This window comes from Hevea brasiliensis, chromosome 6 (genome assembly GCF_030052815.1).
Source record: "Hevea brasiliensis isolate MT/VB/25A 57/8 chromosome 6, ASM3005281v1, whole genome shotgun sequence".
Classification (NCBI taxonomy): domain Eukaryota; kingdom Viridiplantae; phylum Streptophyta; class Magnoliopsida; order Malpighiales; family Euphorbiaceae; genus Hevea; species Hevea brasiliensis.
Genome location: NC_079498.1, coordinates 95,357,327 through 95,377,694, shown reverse-complemented (window position 1 = coordinate 95,377,694; position 20,368 = coordinate 95,357,327). Strand labels below are relative to the sequence as shown.

Sequence of the window (20,368 nt, the reverse complement as noted above, 5' to 3'; positions counted from 1 at the left end):
GATTAGAATTGCATTTTTTAGGATAAAGTTTAATAAATGAATAATAAACAAGACTTCTAGAAACATTAGTAGAGGACTGGCACTCGAATCAACGAGGTTAGACCAGGCGTAAGGGGTGCCTAACACCTTCCCCTTACGTACCCACTATCCCGAACCTAGACATTGGGCTATGGTAATGACGGTTGTGGAAACTCTGCAAGGAGTAAGTTGCCTTCCATGACCCTCGGAAGAAACATCGAATATGTCCGGTTATTACCGGTGGCGACTCTGTCTATCTATGCCTTCGTGGCATAAATCCTTAGTACCGTGGTAGTGTTATGGGAAGACGGTACTTACCAGTGGTTTGATTCTATTAGGATTGTATGAAGTGCATGTCTAGGAAATGCTGTCTAAGGAGGTGGTACTTAAGTGAGACCATTGTGACTCCACCATCTTTCCTGGGCATTACCTGGTGCATTTTATATAATTCTAATGGATGATATTTCGCCTCACGCCCCCCTTGCCCCTACAGCAACCCAGTTCAACTCACTGGTGAATTTGGCAACCCAGTTCATATCACTGGCGTGGCCACCTCAAAACCTCTAACCCTAGGAACAACCGTAGTGCAAACTAAGGTGCCGGCTACTGGCCTCTTGACCAGTAGTACTGGAACAGATCACGCACCCAAGGGTCAGACCGGCGAGCATGGCATTGGCGGCGATGAGGGAAATCATAGGAAAGAGGAGCAGCAGCAGGGTTCCGGAGAGATTGAAAGATCTAGCAGTTCAAGCTCTAGCTCGGTGAGAGACACATATGTATATACCTGAACATACTTAACAAAAGATGTGCACAAATACGAGGCAAATTAATACTTGAGATCACTGGATAGCTAGTTTAATAGCAATCTATAATATTCTATATAACTTCAACTCTTAACTAGATGTTCTTCAATATATTTACATTTTATCATATATGAACGCTTGTATTTTTCTTTCTTTCATTTGTTTTTATTGTATTAATGTAGTCTGAGGATGACGGCCACGGAGGGAGAAGGAAGAAGAAGGGACTGAAGGAGAAAATAAAAGAGAAATTAACAGGTGGGAAGCACAAGGAAGAGCACGGACACACAGTATCGAGCACAACCACAGAAACCACCCCAGGCGGCGGAGAACACCATGAGCATGAGAAGAAGAGTGTGATGGAGAAAATCAAGGAAAAGTTGCCTGGCCATGGCCACCATAGCCACTAAAACTATATATATGTAGCTAGCTATATATCGTATGTCAAAACTGGGGGATTAATGTATGCTTGTCTTGTTAATTAGCTAGTGCATAGATGTTGGCTAGGGTGGATTGTAATAATTTATGGTCGAGTGAAATAATGCGGCTGCATATATACTTAGATCATCAATATATATAATGTATAATATTTCAGTTAGTACAAGAAACAAAATAAGTGCCAGCAATTTCCCTTCCAATGACTCTGTTAACGACGATCTATTTTTGTCATGTGGGTTCTATAAAAAAAAAAATTTCCCCAAAAAAATATCAACAATTTCGTCTAAAAATTAAGTTGAATTAACTGAGAAGCAACGATTAATGGCCAGAAGTGGTCGACAAGCTTTCTTTTCCGGCCGTGAAGCTTCACTCCTCTCTTTCTCCTATTAATTACAACCAAAATTAACTTCCACAATGACCAGTGGGTGCTTTGATGATATTTGCATAATAGGCTCTGAAATTGCAATAGTTTGCAAAAAGAAACGCTGGTTCTGTGAAATTTTTCTTTTGCTTTGTTGAAGGGCAGACAAGTCTTTTGAAGTCCCATACTCCCTGACATCTAATTTCACCAACTCGATTGGCTTTTGGGAACACCAAGGCAAGATTTAATTAATTTCGTTTTCTGAATTTCATGTCATTCACTATGCTAGACTAATTTTTAAACTTTAAGTAGATTTTTTTTTCCTATTTAATTTTTTAATGACTAACTGGAGTTCTACGAGCATTCCTTGCCTTCTTTAATGGCATAAGGATTTCCCAAATAGACTGGGACTGTTCTTGTTCTGGAGGTTTCAACTTTTCATAAAATTTGGCATGCATGCATGCATGCATGATGATTAAAGCAAGTCCATATTTTCTTTGCACTAGCATGTTTCGTGATCCCATGAACTAGATGCTCTTTCTCCTTTGAGTTCTGCATATTTTGATTCTTGCTATTAAACTCCTGTAGCAGGTGCTGCTAAGTATACGTTTTCTGCAGCATGAGCATCATCTTGGACGTCCTGTAATCGAGTGAGTGTTGCGTAGTTAAAACACGGACACGGGAAATGCAAAAACGGACACAGAAAAACGATAATTTCAAAAATATAAGAAATGAAAACATGTAGAAACTCGTAAATATAAAAATCATAGAGTATATTTATAAATATAAAATATATTTGTATAAATATTATTTAAAATTTAATAAAATAATATAATTTTTAATAATTAAAATATAAAATGAATAATATTTATATATTTTTTAAAAGGTATCATCTTTTTATTAATAAATTAATTAAAAATATTTATAACAAAAGAAATTAAAAAAAAAAGCACAACTTTATTGCACCTAACCTGCTTAAATATAAATATAAAGAAAGAAAAAAAGCAGTCACAGCTCCCAAAACTTTATTTACGTGTGCATCCTCTTCCTCTCTTTTTTCTTCTTCTGTCTGCGACTCCTGCGTTTTTTTTTTCAAGAAACGCGTTTCTTAAGAGGAAACTCATTTCCGTCTTTCTCTATTTCCAAACACGGTCCGGAAACGTTTCTTTGCGGGAAACTTCAGTGTATGCCGTTTCCGTGCTTCATAGGTTAACTCTTATTCTTTGAAGCAATATTTCTATAAGAAAGTACATTGTTTCACAGATGTACACTGTGCAAATGTTCCGTTTACTTCCTCTTCTGGAGTTCAATGAATAATTGTTTTTACCCTGATGCTTTTCCACATACTCTTGCAGAACTGGGGAAGGCTTCCGATATGGATTTTCTTTACTTCTTTGGTTTAGTAAAAAAACACTTAATTTTTTTCTTACAATGCATAGTTGGAAGTGTCTGTCCTGCCTGATTCTAATATAGCAATTTTGAATTTTTACGAATAATAAAAATTGGAAATAAGTTCAGTCCCTGAACATTTCACTTGCTAGAATATAGCTGTCATTGACCCAAAATTACATGCCTCAATTTAGGATTTATTCTAGGCCTTATTTTTTATTATCAACTTTTATACTATACTTAGCTCTCTTATTTTTATATATATAGATATCTACTGTAACTCATTGAAACATACAAATATATAATACAAATATACCTTCTTTCATTTTATTTATTATGGTATCAGAGCCATAATTTTATAGTCGTAAGACATTTGCTTTGGGTCTTTTGGAGTATTTGATTACTTTGTTTTTTTTTTTTTAGCTTTCTTTGATGGATTTTCGTCTTCTTATTCCATCTTTTGTCCAGCAGTAATTATTTACTGTACCCATTTATTTTCACTTTGGCTTTATCTCACAATTCTATTTTCATGGAAAAATTTGATGTGTCACAGCCTATTGGCACCATTTTGAATGGATCCAACTATGTTCTTTGGTCCCAAGAAATGTCTAGCTTTCTCAAAGCCGAAAGCTATGGCGTTATGTCACTAGTGATGCCATGAAACCCACTATGATCAAAAGTGAAGATGAATCCAAATATGCCGACCACCTTGAAGAATGGGATTGTAAGAATCATCAAATTCTTACTTAGCTACGCAACACCTGTGTTCCATCCATCAAACTCCAATTTGGACGATGTGACACTACCAAAGAAGTTTGGAACTTACTGGTCAAGCGTTACTCCATTACGAATGCTATTCATTGATTTCAACTCTATGGTACTCTTCACCGCATGCACCAAAAATCAGGTCAGTCTATTAATGATTTTTTGTCTGAAATGACTGCTTTATGGGATCAATTATCATTATCTGAACCACTTTGGCATGACGCTCGTGATGCTGAACTCTATGCTAAAGAAAGAGATGAATTTCAGGTATACCAATTTACCTTAGCTTTAAATGATAAATTTGAGTCGGTCAAATCCTCTCTGTTGCATAGGGATCCTTTTCCCAAACTTGAGACTGTAGTTACAGAATTACTGGCTGAAGAAGCTCGTCTTGCTACCTTGAAATCTCAGCAGTCCATTATCACTACTGACACAGTGTTAGCAACTCCAGCATCTTCTCAATCACAAAAAGTGACTTGCAGGTATTGTCGCAAGCCAGGGCATCTTATTTCCAATTGCTTTAAGTTGCAATCCAAGCAAGGAACTGGACGAAATAATCAATCACAATTTAAGACTGGTAAGGCTTTTAATCACACTGTTGCTGCTGCCACCGAAGGTTGGTCTTCTGGTGAAACATGTGCCTTAGATAAACTTCTTAACCAGATAAATATTAATGCTTTAAAACAAGCCTTAGCCCACTCTATCACTGGTGTCTCCACTTCCTCTGCTTCGTCAGTCACTCCAGGTACATCTTCTTCTTGGTTTTTTGACTCTGCTTACTGTAACCATATGACAGCTGACTCTCGTCTTTTCAAAACAAAACATACCATATCTCATTCTCCTGTTATTCATACTGTTGATAACTCATGCATGTCTGTCTGTCATTGTTGACCCCACAAGCTCAAAGGAGCATAGATTTTGATGATACCAAAACTCAACTAGAATCAAACTAACATTGTTTTAAGTGTTGTGCATCTCAAAGAAAAAGACACAAGGATTTCATGATGGATTCGTGCTTCTGAAGAAAGAATGACATTCTAAGGATAACACAGGACGAATCAAAGGAGATAAAAGAAGAAAAGGTTACCTTCCAAGGCTGCATTGAAAATCAGAATTGAAGGTACATATAGCATAGAAGTTAATTTTATTTTAGGATTACTTGTGAAAATAATTGAGAAGTAAAAGTCAATGATTCTTATTTTCAATCCCTCAAAAGATTTTTCTTTTAAACATCACTATTGGCCTAAAAAGTATTTGACTATGATTTGGTGTAAAGTTTTATAGTTTTGAAAGTTATGCAGAAAAGTTTTCCTGGTATGCTAACTGGTTTGCTACTTATTTTAGTATTCTAACTGGTTTGCTATTTTCTCCAATATGCTAACTGTCTCAACTCTGCACAACATCGCAGAAAACGACAAAATAACGGCTATTTTCTTGAAATTCGTAACTGTAACGTTCAAATGAGTTTCCAAACAGTCAAAAACGTTCCAAAGCTATAAATACACCTACCTTTGGCCATTTTGCACTTAATGAAAGTCTCTCCACTATTCAAAATCATAAAAGCTTTCATTCAAAGTGCTCAAAGTGTTTTTATTGCTCATCATTGGCTTATTTACTCAACTCTTCTTTATAGATTCTGTTGTATTGAGTGAGAGTGAGTTTTAAACACATTATTATCATTTATGAGAGGTCATTCAAGCACCTATTGAAGCTTGATTGTAATAAAGTGTAACACCCCCGTTTGCATAGCCTGGTAGATTTCACTGTTCCGGTGACCGGTGTCGGTCCGGACAATTAAGGGGATTAGAACCATACTAAGACAACTAGAGAAACCATAAACACAAATAATTAGTAATGTTCAATTAGTTAAGTATAAATAAGAAAAACAGAACAGAAGAAGTTAAACTAGCCGAGAGTCACAGCGATGGGTGACCTTCTCGGGAATGACTGCGAAGTCATTTTAAACTCAAATTTCGAACCGTAAAAAGTGACGCTGCGGTCCTTAGGACCCTTATGAACACAGTGGAAAAGAGAAAATCATGAAAAAGAACTGTTAAGCCAGTCAAATAATTAGGTCAGGGAGCCGAAAGAAATATGGAATTAATTGCAAATCAGGTTGAATCGGCGAAGGGCAATTTGGTCAATTGACCCCAAGAGCTGACTCCTGACCTAACTGTCAAATAAAATCGGAGAAAAAAAAATTTCGGAATCGAGAATTAAATTAAAGAACTAATAGAAAAATAGAAAAAAAAAAGAGAGAAAAATGAAAAAGTAAAAAGGGTGATGACATCATGCATGACATCATGCATGATGCCATAAAAGGTATAATTAATAAATTAATTAATTAGGTTTTTGTGGTCTTCCATAAGCCAAAATGCATAAAGAAAAGAAAAGAAAAAAATAAAAAATAAAAACCCTTCCTCTCCCTTTGTTGCCGTCCCATTTTCTTCCAAAACCCTCCATGAGAATTCCTCCATTTAAACTTACACTTAAGCTTTAATCCCTCCACTCAACCTTAACAACTCCCCTAAAAACCTCACTAGACCTTGCAATCTCAACTTAAGAACAAGAAAGAAAGAGAACAATTGAAGATTTGGTGTTTAAGTTGAGGTTAGTATGTTAACTTGTCATTTTTCCATTTTAAATGCATATGTGATGATTGAAATGAGCTTAGAATTAATGAAATGAAATGAAAATATGGGGGAAGGACCATTATTGAATTTTCGGCCAGCCATGGATGTATGATAGTTGATGTATTTTAAATGAATTAAAGGTGTTAGTAAACTTGCATGAGTATGGTAGTAAGATGGAAATGTATAAATATGATTAATTGTAACAATTAAGTAAGATTAGGGTTTGGAGGCCTAGGGTTTTGAGGCAAATTTTGGAGAAATGCATAAATGATGACCTTGACCTATTGTGAAGTGAAAAATGGTCAATAATGACCAAAGGAGATGTGTGGGAATTGTTAGAATGGAAGTCAAATTCGTAGGGTAAATGGTCATGCTGCTGGCAACATGACCAAGCCAACTTTGAAGGACCAAAACGGAAATTTTACAAGTCCAATTGATATGCCACCAATTGGGGATGAAAATAGACATAAAATAGCACAATTTTCATTAAGGAACCATGGCCAAAAACTGACCAAAACTTAGTGAACCAATTGACCAAAGTGAAATGAGAGCAGGCTGACACTGAACAAATGAACAGTAATTGTTCATTTGGTCATAACTCGAGCTAGGAAGGTCAAAATGACCTGAAATTTTACTAGTAATTAGATAAGATATAGATCTAAAACTTTCATGAAGAACACCAACCCAAATTATGCCATTAACCTAATCAAATGATTGAGCAAAGTTGAGTTACTGAACCTGCAAAACTGCAGATTTCCATTTGAACAGTAAAGTTCCAATGGCTATAACTCTCTCTAGAAAACTCCGATTTAGGCGATTCTTGAACCGATGGAAACCTAAGACATAGTAGAACATTTCGTATGAAGGAAATTAGACCAAATTATGGACTTAACTTGATGAAATTATTGAATGAAATTGGATCAAAAATCTGCCAGAACCTAAATTGAAGCATGAACAGTGCACGTGAACAGTAATTGTATTTTGGCTATAACTTGAGCTACAAAACTCCAATTGGGGTGATTCAAAAATGAGAATACACTTAAGATAATAAGGAACATTTTCTATGAAGGAAGGTTTGCCAAATTCTAACAGTAAAAGGGCCAATGGAATAGTGCAACTTGGAGCACCAAAACTGAAAATTTGACAATTTAGCCAAAAGGATTTAAGCTTTGAGAAAATGGCCAAAACCAACAAATTTAATGACCAAAATGTGGTATGTGGGTGAAGTTGGAGTTCCCATACCTATTAAGCCTTAGAAAGTCAACTATTTGACTTGAATAGTGTAGTGAATAGTAACCCGAAACACAAAAATTTTGAGAACGTCAAATTTAACACGTTAGAACTAGGTAAATGTGAAGCTAAATTTATTTTGGATTTGTATTAAGTTCTAGTACTGAAACATTGTAAAATTGTGTGTTTCAGTTGAAAAGAATATCGGGAAGGAACCCGAGGAATCGAGTCGAGGCTAAAGGACGACTCACTTGAGGTTTGTGCACAACATCTCCATGTTTTAAAATTCATTGATAAAGTGAACGAAATATGTATTTTACTTGTGATTTGGAATTGTTGAAAGTTTATTTATGACATTATTTATGATGGTTTGATTTAAACTGTGAAAGTTATTGTGTATATTTGAAATAGCAATGTTTAGCAAATTGTTAAGATAAGTTTTGAAACCACAGTGTCATGACCATATATTTGAACACCTCACTAGCACGACTAGTGGGGGTAATTAGTTTCGAATTTTGATTCCTTCTCTGGAGAAGTGTTGAGGTGTGCCATTAGAAGAGGATGTGAATGGATATCCATATATTTGAGCTAGCTAGCCTTGTGATGTGATTTTTCTTTAGCCTCTGGCTATTGAGATTCTATTTGTTTTGAATGGCATGATCTAACTGTGGGTTTTATGAAATGTGTTTTGATACTTCGAAATGAACGTAGTTTGCATTAAAATCTCATAATTCATGTTTTGTGTTTAATGCTCATGTTTAGTCAAATTTTTGAATAAATGTGATTTTATTTTTGCATAAAGATTATTTTAGTATGTTGTGCACCACTGAGTCCTAGTACTCAGCGATAGCTTCTATTGCTGTCGCAGATCTGAGAGATTAGAGGAAGCAGATGAGTTCTTTGAGGTGTGAGGAGCTATCAGCTTGAAGTCATCGGGTATAATTTATACCCTGATTGTAAATATTTATTTTGATGTATGTAATGCACAGAAATATATGAACATGTTAAAATGGGTCTTGAGCAGCTTGTACAAAATCTGTATAAAATCTGTAATAAATTTTAGTTTGGATTTTCTTAATGTAAATTTTTGTATGATGTATATATAAATTGTTTATCCTTAAAGAAATATCAATGTATGAAATTGATTGACTGTACCTTGAGGATTATTGAATTTTGAACTTGAGAAATTGATTGAAATGATTGTGGAATTGTTGAAATTAATTGAGTTTGATTGTGAAATTGAAGTAGTTGTTGAGAAAATTTTTAGAAGTGCTTTTTACAGGTATTTGAAGAACTGGTTTCTCAAAATACAGAGGGAACTCTGTCAAAATTTTTATAAAATTTGCGTAAAAATAAAATGGGCCAAAAATATTAACCAATTTTAATTTTAACTAAATGTGTTAAGTACTTATTAGAAAATGCTCACCACTTGTCAAAAATAAGAAAATTGTTTTAAAATCCCTTGTAGGGTACTTAATGAGTTATCAGTAGGTGAAGTTCGGTAGTTCATTAGGTATTCTACGGGATCATGTTATGCCTTACAGAGGGGTAAGGTGTGACATAAAGTGTTTGGATAACACTTAGTAGAAGTGTGAAGCTACTTGTAAAAGCTTTGGTGAGAAGATTTGTAAAGGGCTTTTGTCTCTTGCCTTTAAAAGAGAAGAATAGTGAAGTGAAGACTCAAAGTGGGATCTTTGAGAGAGTGGATGTAGGCTAGTTGAGCCGAACCACTATAAAAATTTCAGTGTTCATTTTCTCAACCCTTGCTCTTTACATTTATGCATTTTAACTTTATGATTGATATGTTTTTGCTGATATGAAAGTTGAGGCCATTTGCTGTTGATCTTGCTGCTATCTGAGAAAATCAGTTTACTGCTAAATCTGCTGATATCTGATATAATCTGCTTGTTGTTTGATCTGCTGTCAGTTAGTATATCTGGTATACTGCTCTGGTTGCTGTGTTAAAAACTTATCCAGATTACTGATATCTCTGCTGAATGCTGATATAATTTGTTAGATCAGTATACTGATTGCATATAGCCTAACTTTGAATCAACTTGTCAATAGAGTTGTATTGTTCATATTTCACATTAGTCAATTGAGTTGAACCTAGCTGCAATTTTCAAAGGTTTTGAGCAAGAACCGAAAATTATTTTTAAAGTCCAATTCACCCCCCTCTTGGACATATTTTGGGACATCAATTTGGTATCAGAGCTTGTCTCTCTTGCTTGAGGATTAAACCCCTTAGAGTGATCCATACACATGGCTAGTTCATCTAGAAACTCAGCTGGTATACCTGCCCCCTTAGCTGAAGGTTATTCCATCACTAGACCACCACTTTTTAATGGCACAAATTACTCCTTTTGGAAAACTAGAATGAGAAACTTTATACAATCTGTTGACATTGATGCTTGGAGAATAATTAAAGATGGTCCTTATATTCCTTATAAAACCAGTGAAGGAACTGTACAAATTCCTAAAGCTGAAGTTGAATTTGATGATAATGATTAGAAGAAAATTTCTACAAATGCCAAGGCTATTAACATTCTTCATTGTGCTCTTGATATTAATGAGTATAATCGTATTTCAGGATGTCAAACTGCAAAAGAAATTTGGGACAAACTAGAAGTCACATATGAAGGAACTGATGTGGTGAAAGAGTCAAAGGCAAACCTCCTCATCCGTGATTATGAGTTATTTGAGATGAAACCTGGTGAAACTATTGCTGAGATGAGTACCAGATTTACAGATCTTGTCAATCTACTTAAAGCTCTTGGAAAGAGATTTGAGGAACAAGAACTTGTAAAGAAAATTCTGAGGTCTCTTCCAAAGTCATGGGAAGCAAAGACTACTGTTATTCAAGACACCAAAGATTTCAAAAAATACACCTATGATGAGCTAATTGGTTCTCTCATTGCACATGAGATGATCTATAAGAAAGATGAGAAAGAAGGTGAACAAAAGAAAAAGAAAGGTATAGCTTTCATATCTGAAAAGGTAGATGAGAAAAAGAAAAGTGTTGCTTTTAAAGCTAGTTCAAGTGATGATTCAAGTGCTTCAAGTGATGATGATGAAGATATGGCTATGATAGTCAAAAGATTCAAAAGAGCATTTAGAAAAGGTGGAAGCAAATACAAGAAGTTCACAAAGAAATATGCTCCAAAGACTCCAAATCATTCAAGTGAAATAGTTTGTTATGAGTGTAACAAACCAGGCCACATTAAGCCAAAGTGTCCTGCATTGAAGAAGAAAAACAAGTTTAGAAAGGATAAAAGCAAAAAGGCAATGGCAGCAACATGGAGTGATAGTGACTCTTCATCAAATGATGAAACAAGTGACAAAGAAGCTGCAAACACTTGTATGATGGCAATTGAAGAAAAAGGTGAAAGCTCACACATTGAAGATAGTGAAAATGAGGTAAATCTTGAACTTTCTAATGTTGATGAATTAGAACTTGCATTTGTGAAGACATATGATAAATATAGAACCTTTAAAAAGAAATGCAAAATTTTGGTTCATGAAAATTGTGCTTTAAGATCAGAAAATATATCCTTGAGTATGGCTTCAAAGGAAAATGAATTTTACAAATCTCAAATGAAATTATTTAAGGAAGTTAATGATGAGCTTCAAAGATCAAAAGAAGTATGTGAACAACTTCTTGAGAAAAACAGAATTCTTGAGGCAAAAGTTGAGTCTTTTACAAGAGATTTAACTAAATTTACAAAAGGAAATGAAACACTTGATATACTTCTTGGGAATCAAAGATCCACGACTGAAAAATCTGGAATTGGTTATGATGGATTTATGAAGAATGAAAAATACAAACAATTTTTTGTTAAAGCTACATCCTTTTCTCAACCAAGTATTACATGCTTTTATTGTAATCATAAAGGTCATATGATTAATGCTTGTCATATTAGGAAAGGAACCTTTAAGGCAAAGAAAGTATGGGTGCCTAAAGGAACCCTACCTAATGTTACTAACACTCAAGGACCCAAAGTTGCTTGGGTACCTAAGAACAGTTAATTGATTTCAGGTCTGCCTAAGGAGTATGCTGGAAACAGAACATTGGTACATTGATAGTGGCTGCTCTAGGCACATGACAGGAAATAAAGGCAAGTTTTCCTCTCTTACTTTGAAAGAAGAAGGTTATGTCAAATTTGGTGATAAAAGTAAAGCTAAAATTATTGGATGTGGAACTATTGGTAAAAATCCTTGCATTGAGAATGTTGCATTAGTTCAAGGATTAAAATATAATCTTTTAAGTGTTAGTCAACTTTGTGATAATGGTTTTAAAGTCATTTTTACTTCTACAAATTGTGAGATTCATGGAAACAATGTTATGTTTGCTGGTGCTAGAATAGATAATATTTATCTACTTGATTTAACAAGTCTTGAAGAAAATTGTGAAACATGCTTTATGACTTCAGATGATAGTGCATGGTTATGGCATAGAAAATTAAGACATGCTAGCATGAGTACACTTGCTAAACTCTCTAGAAGGAACCTTGTTAGAGGACTTCCAAAGTTAAGATTTGAAAAAGAATTTCAATGCAAAGCTTGTGCACTTGGTAAGCATACAAAATCATCTTTTAAATCAAAAAATGTTGTAACTACGTCTAGACCATTGGAATTATTACATCTTGATCTTTTTGGTCCAATCACACCTAGAAGTCTAGGAGGCAAGGCATATGCATTTGTAATTGTTGATGATTTTTCAATATTTACATGGACTTTCTTTCTTGCTCATAAAGATGAAACCTTTGATATATTTGAAGCTTTTTGCAAAAGAACTCAAAATGAAAAAGGATATTGCATTATATCTTTGAGGAGTGATCATGGAAAAGAATTTGAAAATAATTTGTTTGAAAATTTTTGCTCTCAAAATGGTATTTATCATACATTTTCAGCTCCTAGAACTCCACAACAAAATGGAGTTGTTGAAAGGAAAAATAGATCTTTGTAAGAAATGGCAAGAACAATGCTGAATGAAAACAGTTTACCAAAATATTTACTGATGTCAGAAATACAAAGATGCTACATTTTGAACAGAGTTTCCATTAGAGCTATTTTAAAGAAAACTCCTTATGAACTATGGAAAGGAAGAAAACCCAATATTGCATATTTTCATGTCTTTGGTTGCAAATGTTACATTTTGAATAACAAAGACAGCAATCTCAAGAAATTTGATGCTAAATCTTGTGAAGGAATATTTATAGGCTATTCAACAAATAGCAAAGCATATAGGATTTTCAATAGAAAAACATTGACCATGGAAGAATCAATGCATATACTTTTTGATGATGCTAACGCTTCCTTGCAAAGGAAAGATTCTTGTGATGATGAAATTGAGCAGATTCTAAATTCAAAGAATTCAAATAAAGATGAGCTTGATTCAAAAGAACTAGTGGAGGATGATCAAAATGACAAAGAAGAAGAACTCCCTTGCTCCACAAATGTTGAAATTCAAGAAGACTCCCAACCAAATGTGGAAGAACTACAAATTGAGGAACCTCAACATCAAGATATTCCACAAGAATGGAGGTACCATAGAAATCATTCCAAAGATGACATTCTTGATAGTCCATCACAAAGAATGATGACAAGAGCTCAACTTAGAAGATATTTTGGTAATATTGCTTTTGTTTCTCAATTTGAACCCAAAACATATGATGATGCTCAAAATGATGAAAATTGGCTTTTTGCTATGCAAGAGGAATTAAATCAATTTGAAAGAAATAAAGTGTGGACACTTGTTTCTAAACCTAAAAAGCATTCTGTTATTGGAACTAAATGGGTATTTAGGAATAAGATGGATGAAAAAGGGCATGTAGTTAGAAATAAAGCTAGACTAGTAGCTCAAGGATACAACCAAGAGGAAGGTATTGATTTTGATGAAACCTTTGCTCCGGTTGCTAGAATTGAAGCTATTAGAATGTTGTGTGCATTTGCATGTTTTAAGAATTTCATGCTTTATCAAATGGATGTTAAAAGTGCATTCTTAAATGGATATATTGATGAAGAAGTTTATGTAGCTCAACCTCCTGGTTTTGAAGACCCTCACTTTCCAAATCATGTTTACAAGCTTACTAAAGCTCTCTATGGATTAAAGCAAGCTCCTAGAGCATGGTATGAGAGACTTAGTAAATCTTTGCTTCAAAATGATTTTAAAAGAGGAAAAGTGAATACTACTCTTTTCATTAAGAAACTAGGAAAAGACATGCTTATTGTGCAAATCTATGTAGATGATATTATTTTTGGTGCTACTAACCATTCTCTTTGTAGAAAATTTTCAAATATGATGAAAGTGAATTTGAAATGAGTATGATGGGTGAACTTACTTTCTTCCTTGGATTGCAAATTAAACAAATGAGAGATGGAATTTTTATAAATCAGTCCAAGTACATAAAGGATATGCTAAAGAAGTTCAAAATGGAGGATATGAAAAGTATCGGAACTCCCATGAGCTCAACAATTAAATTGGAGAAAGATGAAAAAAGTAAAGAGGTAGATAACAAACTTTATAGAGGTATCAACAATTAAATTGGAGAAAGATGAAAAAGGTAAAGAGGTAGATAACAAACTTTATAGAGGTATGATTGGTTCTTTACTCTACTTGACAGCATCTAGACCAGATATTCATTTTAGTGTATGTTTATGTGCAAGATTTCAATCATGTCCAAAAGAATCTCATCTTGTAGCAGTTAAGAGAATTTTTAAGTACCTCATTGGCACTCACAACATTGGCTTATGGTATCCAAAATGTGAATCATTTGATCTTATTGGTTATAGTGATTCAGATTTTGCTGGTAGTAGACTGGACAGAAAAAGCACTTCTGGAACTTGTCAATTTCTAGGTCATGCATTAGTTTCATGGCATAGTAAAAAGCAAATCTCTGTTGCACTTTCTACTGCAGAAGCTGAATATATTGCAGCTGGAAGTTGTGTTGCACAGATTTTGTGGATGAAACAACAGCTTGAAGATTTTGAAATTAAATTTGATCACATTCCCATAAGATGTGACAATACTAGTGCTATAAACCTATCAAAAAATCCTGTTCAACACTCTAGAAGCAAGCATATTGAAATTAGACATCATTTTATTAGGGATCATGTTCAAAATGGTGATATTCAAATTGAATTTGTCCCTTCTGAAAAACAGCTTGCTGACATTTTTACAAAGCCACTTAATGAGGAAATTTTCTGCAAAATAAGAAGAGAACTTGGTATGATTGATGCTCTTGATTAAGTTTCAATGCATTCTCATGTTTCTATATGAAAATAAAGTGATATATGTGAAGGAACGGAAGCGTGAAAAACACAAGTTTATACCATTGAATTCAAAAATTTTCACCTAGGGTCACATGCATCATGCAAGATTTATTTTTATCTATTTGATTTCAATGATAAACAGCATATTAAAACTCTTTTAATATGTTTTTGGATCTGTATTTGCCATTTAAGATTTTAAAATTAATCAGATTAATTTTAGAACCCTAGATTAAATCAAGAACGATTACACTAACCTCTTGATGCACTGCAGCGTGTCTGCGCTTTGAGATTCGTCTTGAGGACACGGATGTTGTCCCTCTAGCTTGTCCACACCAAGAACACCTATGGCAGCCCTTGAATAGCTTCTAAAGCTTTTTCTATTAATTAGAAAATCAAGTTCTTCCTTTTAAGAGATTAAAGATATAAACAGGACACTAGAAACAATTTCTAGTGTTCTTAATTCAAGAGATTGATGGCTAATCTCTTTGAATTGATGAGAGATGAAGAAGAATAGAGGGAGGGCTGCAAAATGGCGTGACAAAGGAGTGTGGCTGCTGGTTGTATTTTATTTTCTCATAACAACACTTAAATAGCTAGGTTAACACATTAAACCCTTGCCACATGTCACCCTTTGATTAGCTCTAGGTTTAAGTGACCCAATCACATTGTGCCAAGTGTCAAACCTATATTTAATCTTAATTTTAATCATCTTACATGATTAAAAAAAACATTTGGCAAGCTTATGCGTAATCCCATGTGTCACCATCTCATGGTGCCACGTGTCACACTGCAAAATGACCAAAATGCCCCTGTGTCTTAATTTTGAGTTCTCAACCCAAAATAATTATTTTTCTTATTCTAATTAATTTATATCAAATATAAATTAATTAATTAATCTCTATTAATTAATTTCTCATTAATTAAATTCATATTTAAACACTTTAAATATAAATTTAACTTATATTATACATCTAATAATCTAGATTTGGTTTCAAGTCATGCTAGGGACTTTGCAATCTAATTGCAAACCAAACCTATTTAATTAATCAATTAAACTCTTTAATTAATTAATTAAATCATATTTAATTAGGCGATAACTTGTGTATGTGTGTGACTTACTAGGCTCATCACTAATTGGCAATGAGACATGATATCAACTCTTAATATCATCAGAACTCTTTCTTACCATAAATGATTTCTCTAAATCATTTTATGAACCTCATAGACCATGGTTAACACCTAGCATAGCATGCCATGGCCACCCAATTAGTAATAAGGTTTACCTTAAATGAACCTATAATCATATGTTACCATGCACTAAAATCTCTACATTACAAAATCCCAACTCAAGCCGAGTCATGGTTTATTTCAAACTACATTTGCTATGAATATTATGTTCTCTATTAATTTCAGTTCTTGATTAAAAGATTTTCTCATCGAAACTCTTTTAGAATAAATCTATCTGTCTGGCCAGAACTTGAAACATCAAGAACAATTAAATGAACATAGGATTTTATCTCTATTTACTTAGAGGAACAGATTCCATCTTGATCAACACCTACCTCCATATATAACTAGTAGGAGCCAACAGATGCCCATATACCCATACATAGTACAAGTATGAAAGCGATATCAAACTCAAACTACCTATATACAAGATAATCGTGCTATCTCGGATCTAAAGATTATATGCCTCGATATGATTTATGACAAAACATTGACAAGAGTAAACTCCATGTGCTTGTCATAAGTGTCACTAGTTCGCCTAGTTATCATTTATAAGTGCCTATCATGTTTGTTATATGGCATGAGACTCACCATTCCATCTTATTTATATCTCATATAAATAACTTGGGAACAAACATGAATACAATCTTTCTGGATAATTCATGTCCTTATTATGAAGTATCCTCGATTGTGAACCTATTTATGATACTCGTGCTAGAAATATTGTCACTCATATTCTTAACAACTTAAGAATAATATTTCTAACAAAATATCAATGGACCTTTTCTATTACACATAAATATATTATGTAAGCGGAAAAGTGGAAATGCCTTTATTAATAAAAATATGTACAAGATACATACTAAATGATATGCTCTAGGGCATACTACTAACAATCTCCCACTAGCACTAGAGCCATTCATTACAATATCTTAGACCTATCTTCTCAAGATGTTGGTCTAACTGAGTCTGTGACATAGGCTTAGTGAATGGATCACCGGATTTTCAGTGATGCTATTTTCTGCATGGCTATATCGCCGCCCAACTCTGTCTCTGACACTGTGGTAGCGCCTTTCTATGTGTTTGGATTTCTGGTGAGACCTTGGTTCCTGAGCCTGTATGACTGCTCCATTGTTGTCACAGTGTAATGGAACTGCTGACTCAATGGAAGGAACTACTGTAAGTTCTTTCATGAACTTCTTTATCCAAAGCGACTTCCTTTGCGACATCGATGCGACAATATACTCGACCTCTGTAGTGGAATCTGCGATGCGTGCTCGCTTTGGAACTCTTCCAACCGATCGCACCTCCATTACAAATGAACACATATCGAGGTAGACTTTCTATCATCGATATCTAATTGGAAATCGTAATCGATAACCATCCAATTGCAAGTCTCCACCTCCATAAATCAAGAATAAATCCTTAGTTCTTCTCAAGTACTTAAGAATATTCTTGTGACTATCGATGTTCCAAACTGGATTGGATTGATACCGCTAGTCAAACTAACAAAGATATGCGATATCCGGCCTAGTACACAACATTGCATACATTAAACTTCCAATAGCCGAAGCATATGGAATCCTGGCCATCTTATCTCTTTCTTCAGGTGTCTTTGGAGACATCTCTTTAGAAAGATGGATACCATGTCTCACTGGTAACAATCCTCTCTTGGAATCAAGCATGTTAAACCTTTTTAACACCTTTTCCAAGTATAGACTTTGGGATAAACCAATTATTCTTTTCGCTTTATCTCTATAGATGCGAATCCCAAGAATATAGGTTGCCTCCCCTAAGTCTTTCATGGAGAATGTATTTGACAACCATACCTTTATAGTCCAACATACCGTGTCATTACCCATCAACAAGATGTCATCCACATATAAGACAAGGAAAGTGATAGCACTGTCACTAACCTTCTTATATACACATGGCTCATCCTTATTTTTGATAAAACCAAAGGATTTAATGGCTTCATCAAAACGGATGTTCCAACTCCTCGAAGCTTGTTTCAACCCATAAATGGATCGCTTTAGCTTGCATACCTTGGAACTATCTTGGGATTCAAATCCCTTAGGTTGTTCCATGAAAATGTTTTCTTCAATGTATCCATTGAGAAAAGCTGTTTTGACATCCATCTGCCAAATCTCATAATCATAGTACGCAGCTATTGCTAATAAAATCCTAATTGATTTAAGCATGGCAACAAGCGAGAAAGTCTCCTCATAGTCGATTCCTTGCCTTTGGCGAAACCCTTTCGCTACTAGCCTTGCCTTATAGGTCTTTACCTTTCCATCAGAACCAATTTTCTTCTTGAAAACCCATTTGTTCCCTATAGGTATAATACCTTCAGGTGGGTCAACAAGATCCCAAACTTGATTCTTATACATGGAATCAATCTCGGATTTCATAGCATCAATCCATTTTGAAGAGTCTATATCTGATATAGCTTCTTCATAGGTAAGTGGATCATCTCCATGATCTACTTCTTCATGAGTAGACAACTCTTGTTCTTCTTCATGAAGAAAACCATATCTCATTGGTGGGTGAGATACCCTGGTTGTTCTATGAGGAACAGCTGTAGATGTTTCATCAACGGGTATTGGTTGACTAGATGGATCTATATCCATCGATGCATTGGTTGGTCGAATTCTCCAATTCTAACTCTATTTGCCTTCCTTTGCCTCCTTCTTGAACAAATCGTTGTTCAAGAAATATGGCATCTCTACTTATCACAACCTTTGTGAAGTAGGCAAATAAAAATAATATCCAAAACTATCTTTTGGATATCCAACAAATCGACCTTTTACGATCCGGTCTCCAATTTATCGGTGTTGACTTTTTGATATAATTTGGACAACCCCAAATCTTAACATGCTTAATACTTGGTTTTCTTCCATGCCATATCTCATAAGGTGTGGAAGAAACTGATTTTGATGGAATCCTATTCAGAATATACAAAGCTGATTCTAATGCAAATCCCCAAAAGGAGATTGGCATATCAGTATAGCTCATCATACTACGTACCATATCCAATAGGGTCCGATTTCTCCTTTCAGATACACCATTTAGCTGTGGCGTTCCTGGAGGAGTCAGCTGAGAAACAATGCTATGCTCTCTCAAGTATTCATCAAATTCAGTACTCAAATATTCACCTCCACGATCTGATCGAAGAGCTTTAATACTCTTTCCTGTTTGATTTTCTACTTCAGATTTAAATTCTTTGAACTTTTCAAAGGATTCATGTTTGTATTTCATTAAATACAAATACCCAAATCTTGATTTATCATCAGTAAAGGTAATAAAATAGTGAAAACCCCCTCTAGCCATTTCTTTAAATGGACCACATACATCACTATGTATTAGCTCCAAAATATTTTCAGCTCTTAGCCCTTGTCCAACAAAGGGTGATCTAGTCATTTTGCCACAAGGCAAGATTCACAAGTTGGAGTAGGCTCAGAGCCCAATGAGGATAGAATCCCCATTTTCTCCGGTTTGCAATCCTATCTTACGCAACATGACATAACCTTAAGTGCCAAATATATTTTGAACTTGAGTTGGTTTTCACCATGGCATTGCATTCTTTTAGATCACTTGCATTCAATTTGTGTTTGTCATTATTATCCAAATAATAAAGACCATCATTCATATAACCCGAACTAACATATTTATTTCCAAAATAAATATTGCAAACATCATCGTGAACTGAAATTCATAGCCATTTCTAGTCAAACTAGATATAGAAATGATGTTCTTAAAAGCATCGTACATATAAAATATTATCCAAACACAAAACATGTCCAAACATGTAAAAGATTTAGATCCTATGGCTAAAGCTTCAAGTTGAGCCATTGCCAATCAGGACTCTAACATCTTGAGAACGCAAGTCGCTACTATTTGCTAGTTCTGCATATCATTAGAAATGTGAGAAGCGGCACGATATCTAAAACCCAAGTGTAGATGAACTATGAGTATCATCAGAATCTAAATAACAAGATATGGACATACCTTCCAAGGTGTATCCTTCTTGTCCTTCAGAGAAGCAAGATACTGCAGGCGGTTCCTTTTCGGTGCCCATCCTTTTGGCGGTGGAAACACTTTCCTTTACCTTCATCACTTTAGTCTTCCTTTTCTGTTTAGCTATTTTCTTGGAAGGACCAGAATCTGAGGTTTCTTTTTCTTATTGCCCTTCTTCTTGTTGGACTTTCCAGGAAGAAGATGCAACCAAAGCTACC

The 20,368-nt window shown here is 34.6% G+C and overlaps 1 protein-coding gene across 1 annotated transcript; it reads left to right on the top strand.

Moving 5' to 3' along the window:
- Nucleotides 1-500: 500 nt before the first annotated feature.
- Nucleotides 501-1,423, top strand: LOC131168782 (embryogenic cell protein 40-like; the record flags this gene model as incomplete). The annotated part of the gene is made up of 2 exons (XM_058148028.1): nt 501-779; nt 1,004-1,423. Coding segments are annotated over 2 exons (504 nt in total), but the record flags the coding sequence as incomplete, so codon positions are not given.
- Between the last annotated feature and the right edge of the window lie 18,945 nt (nt 1,424-20,368).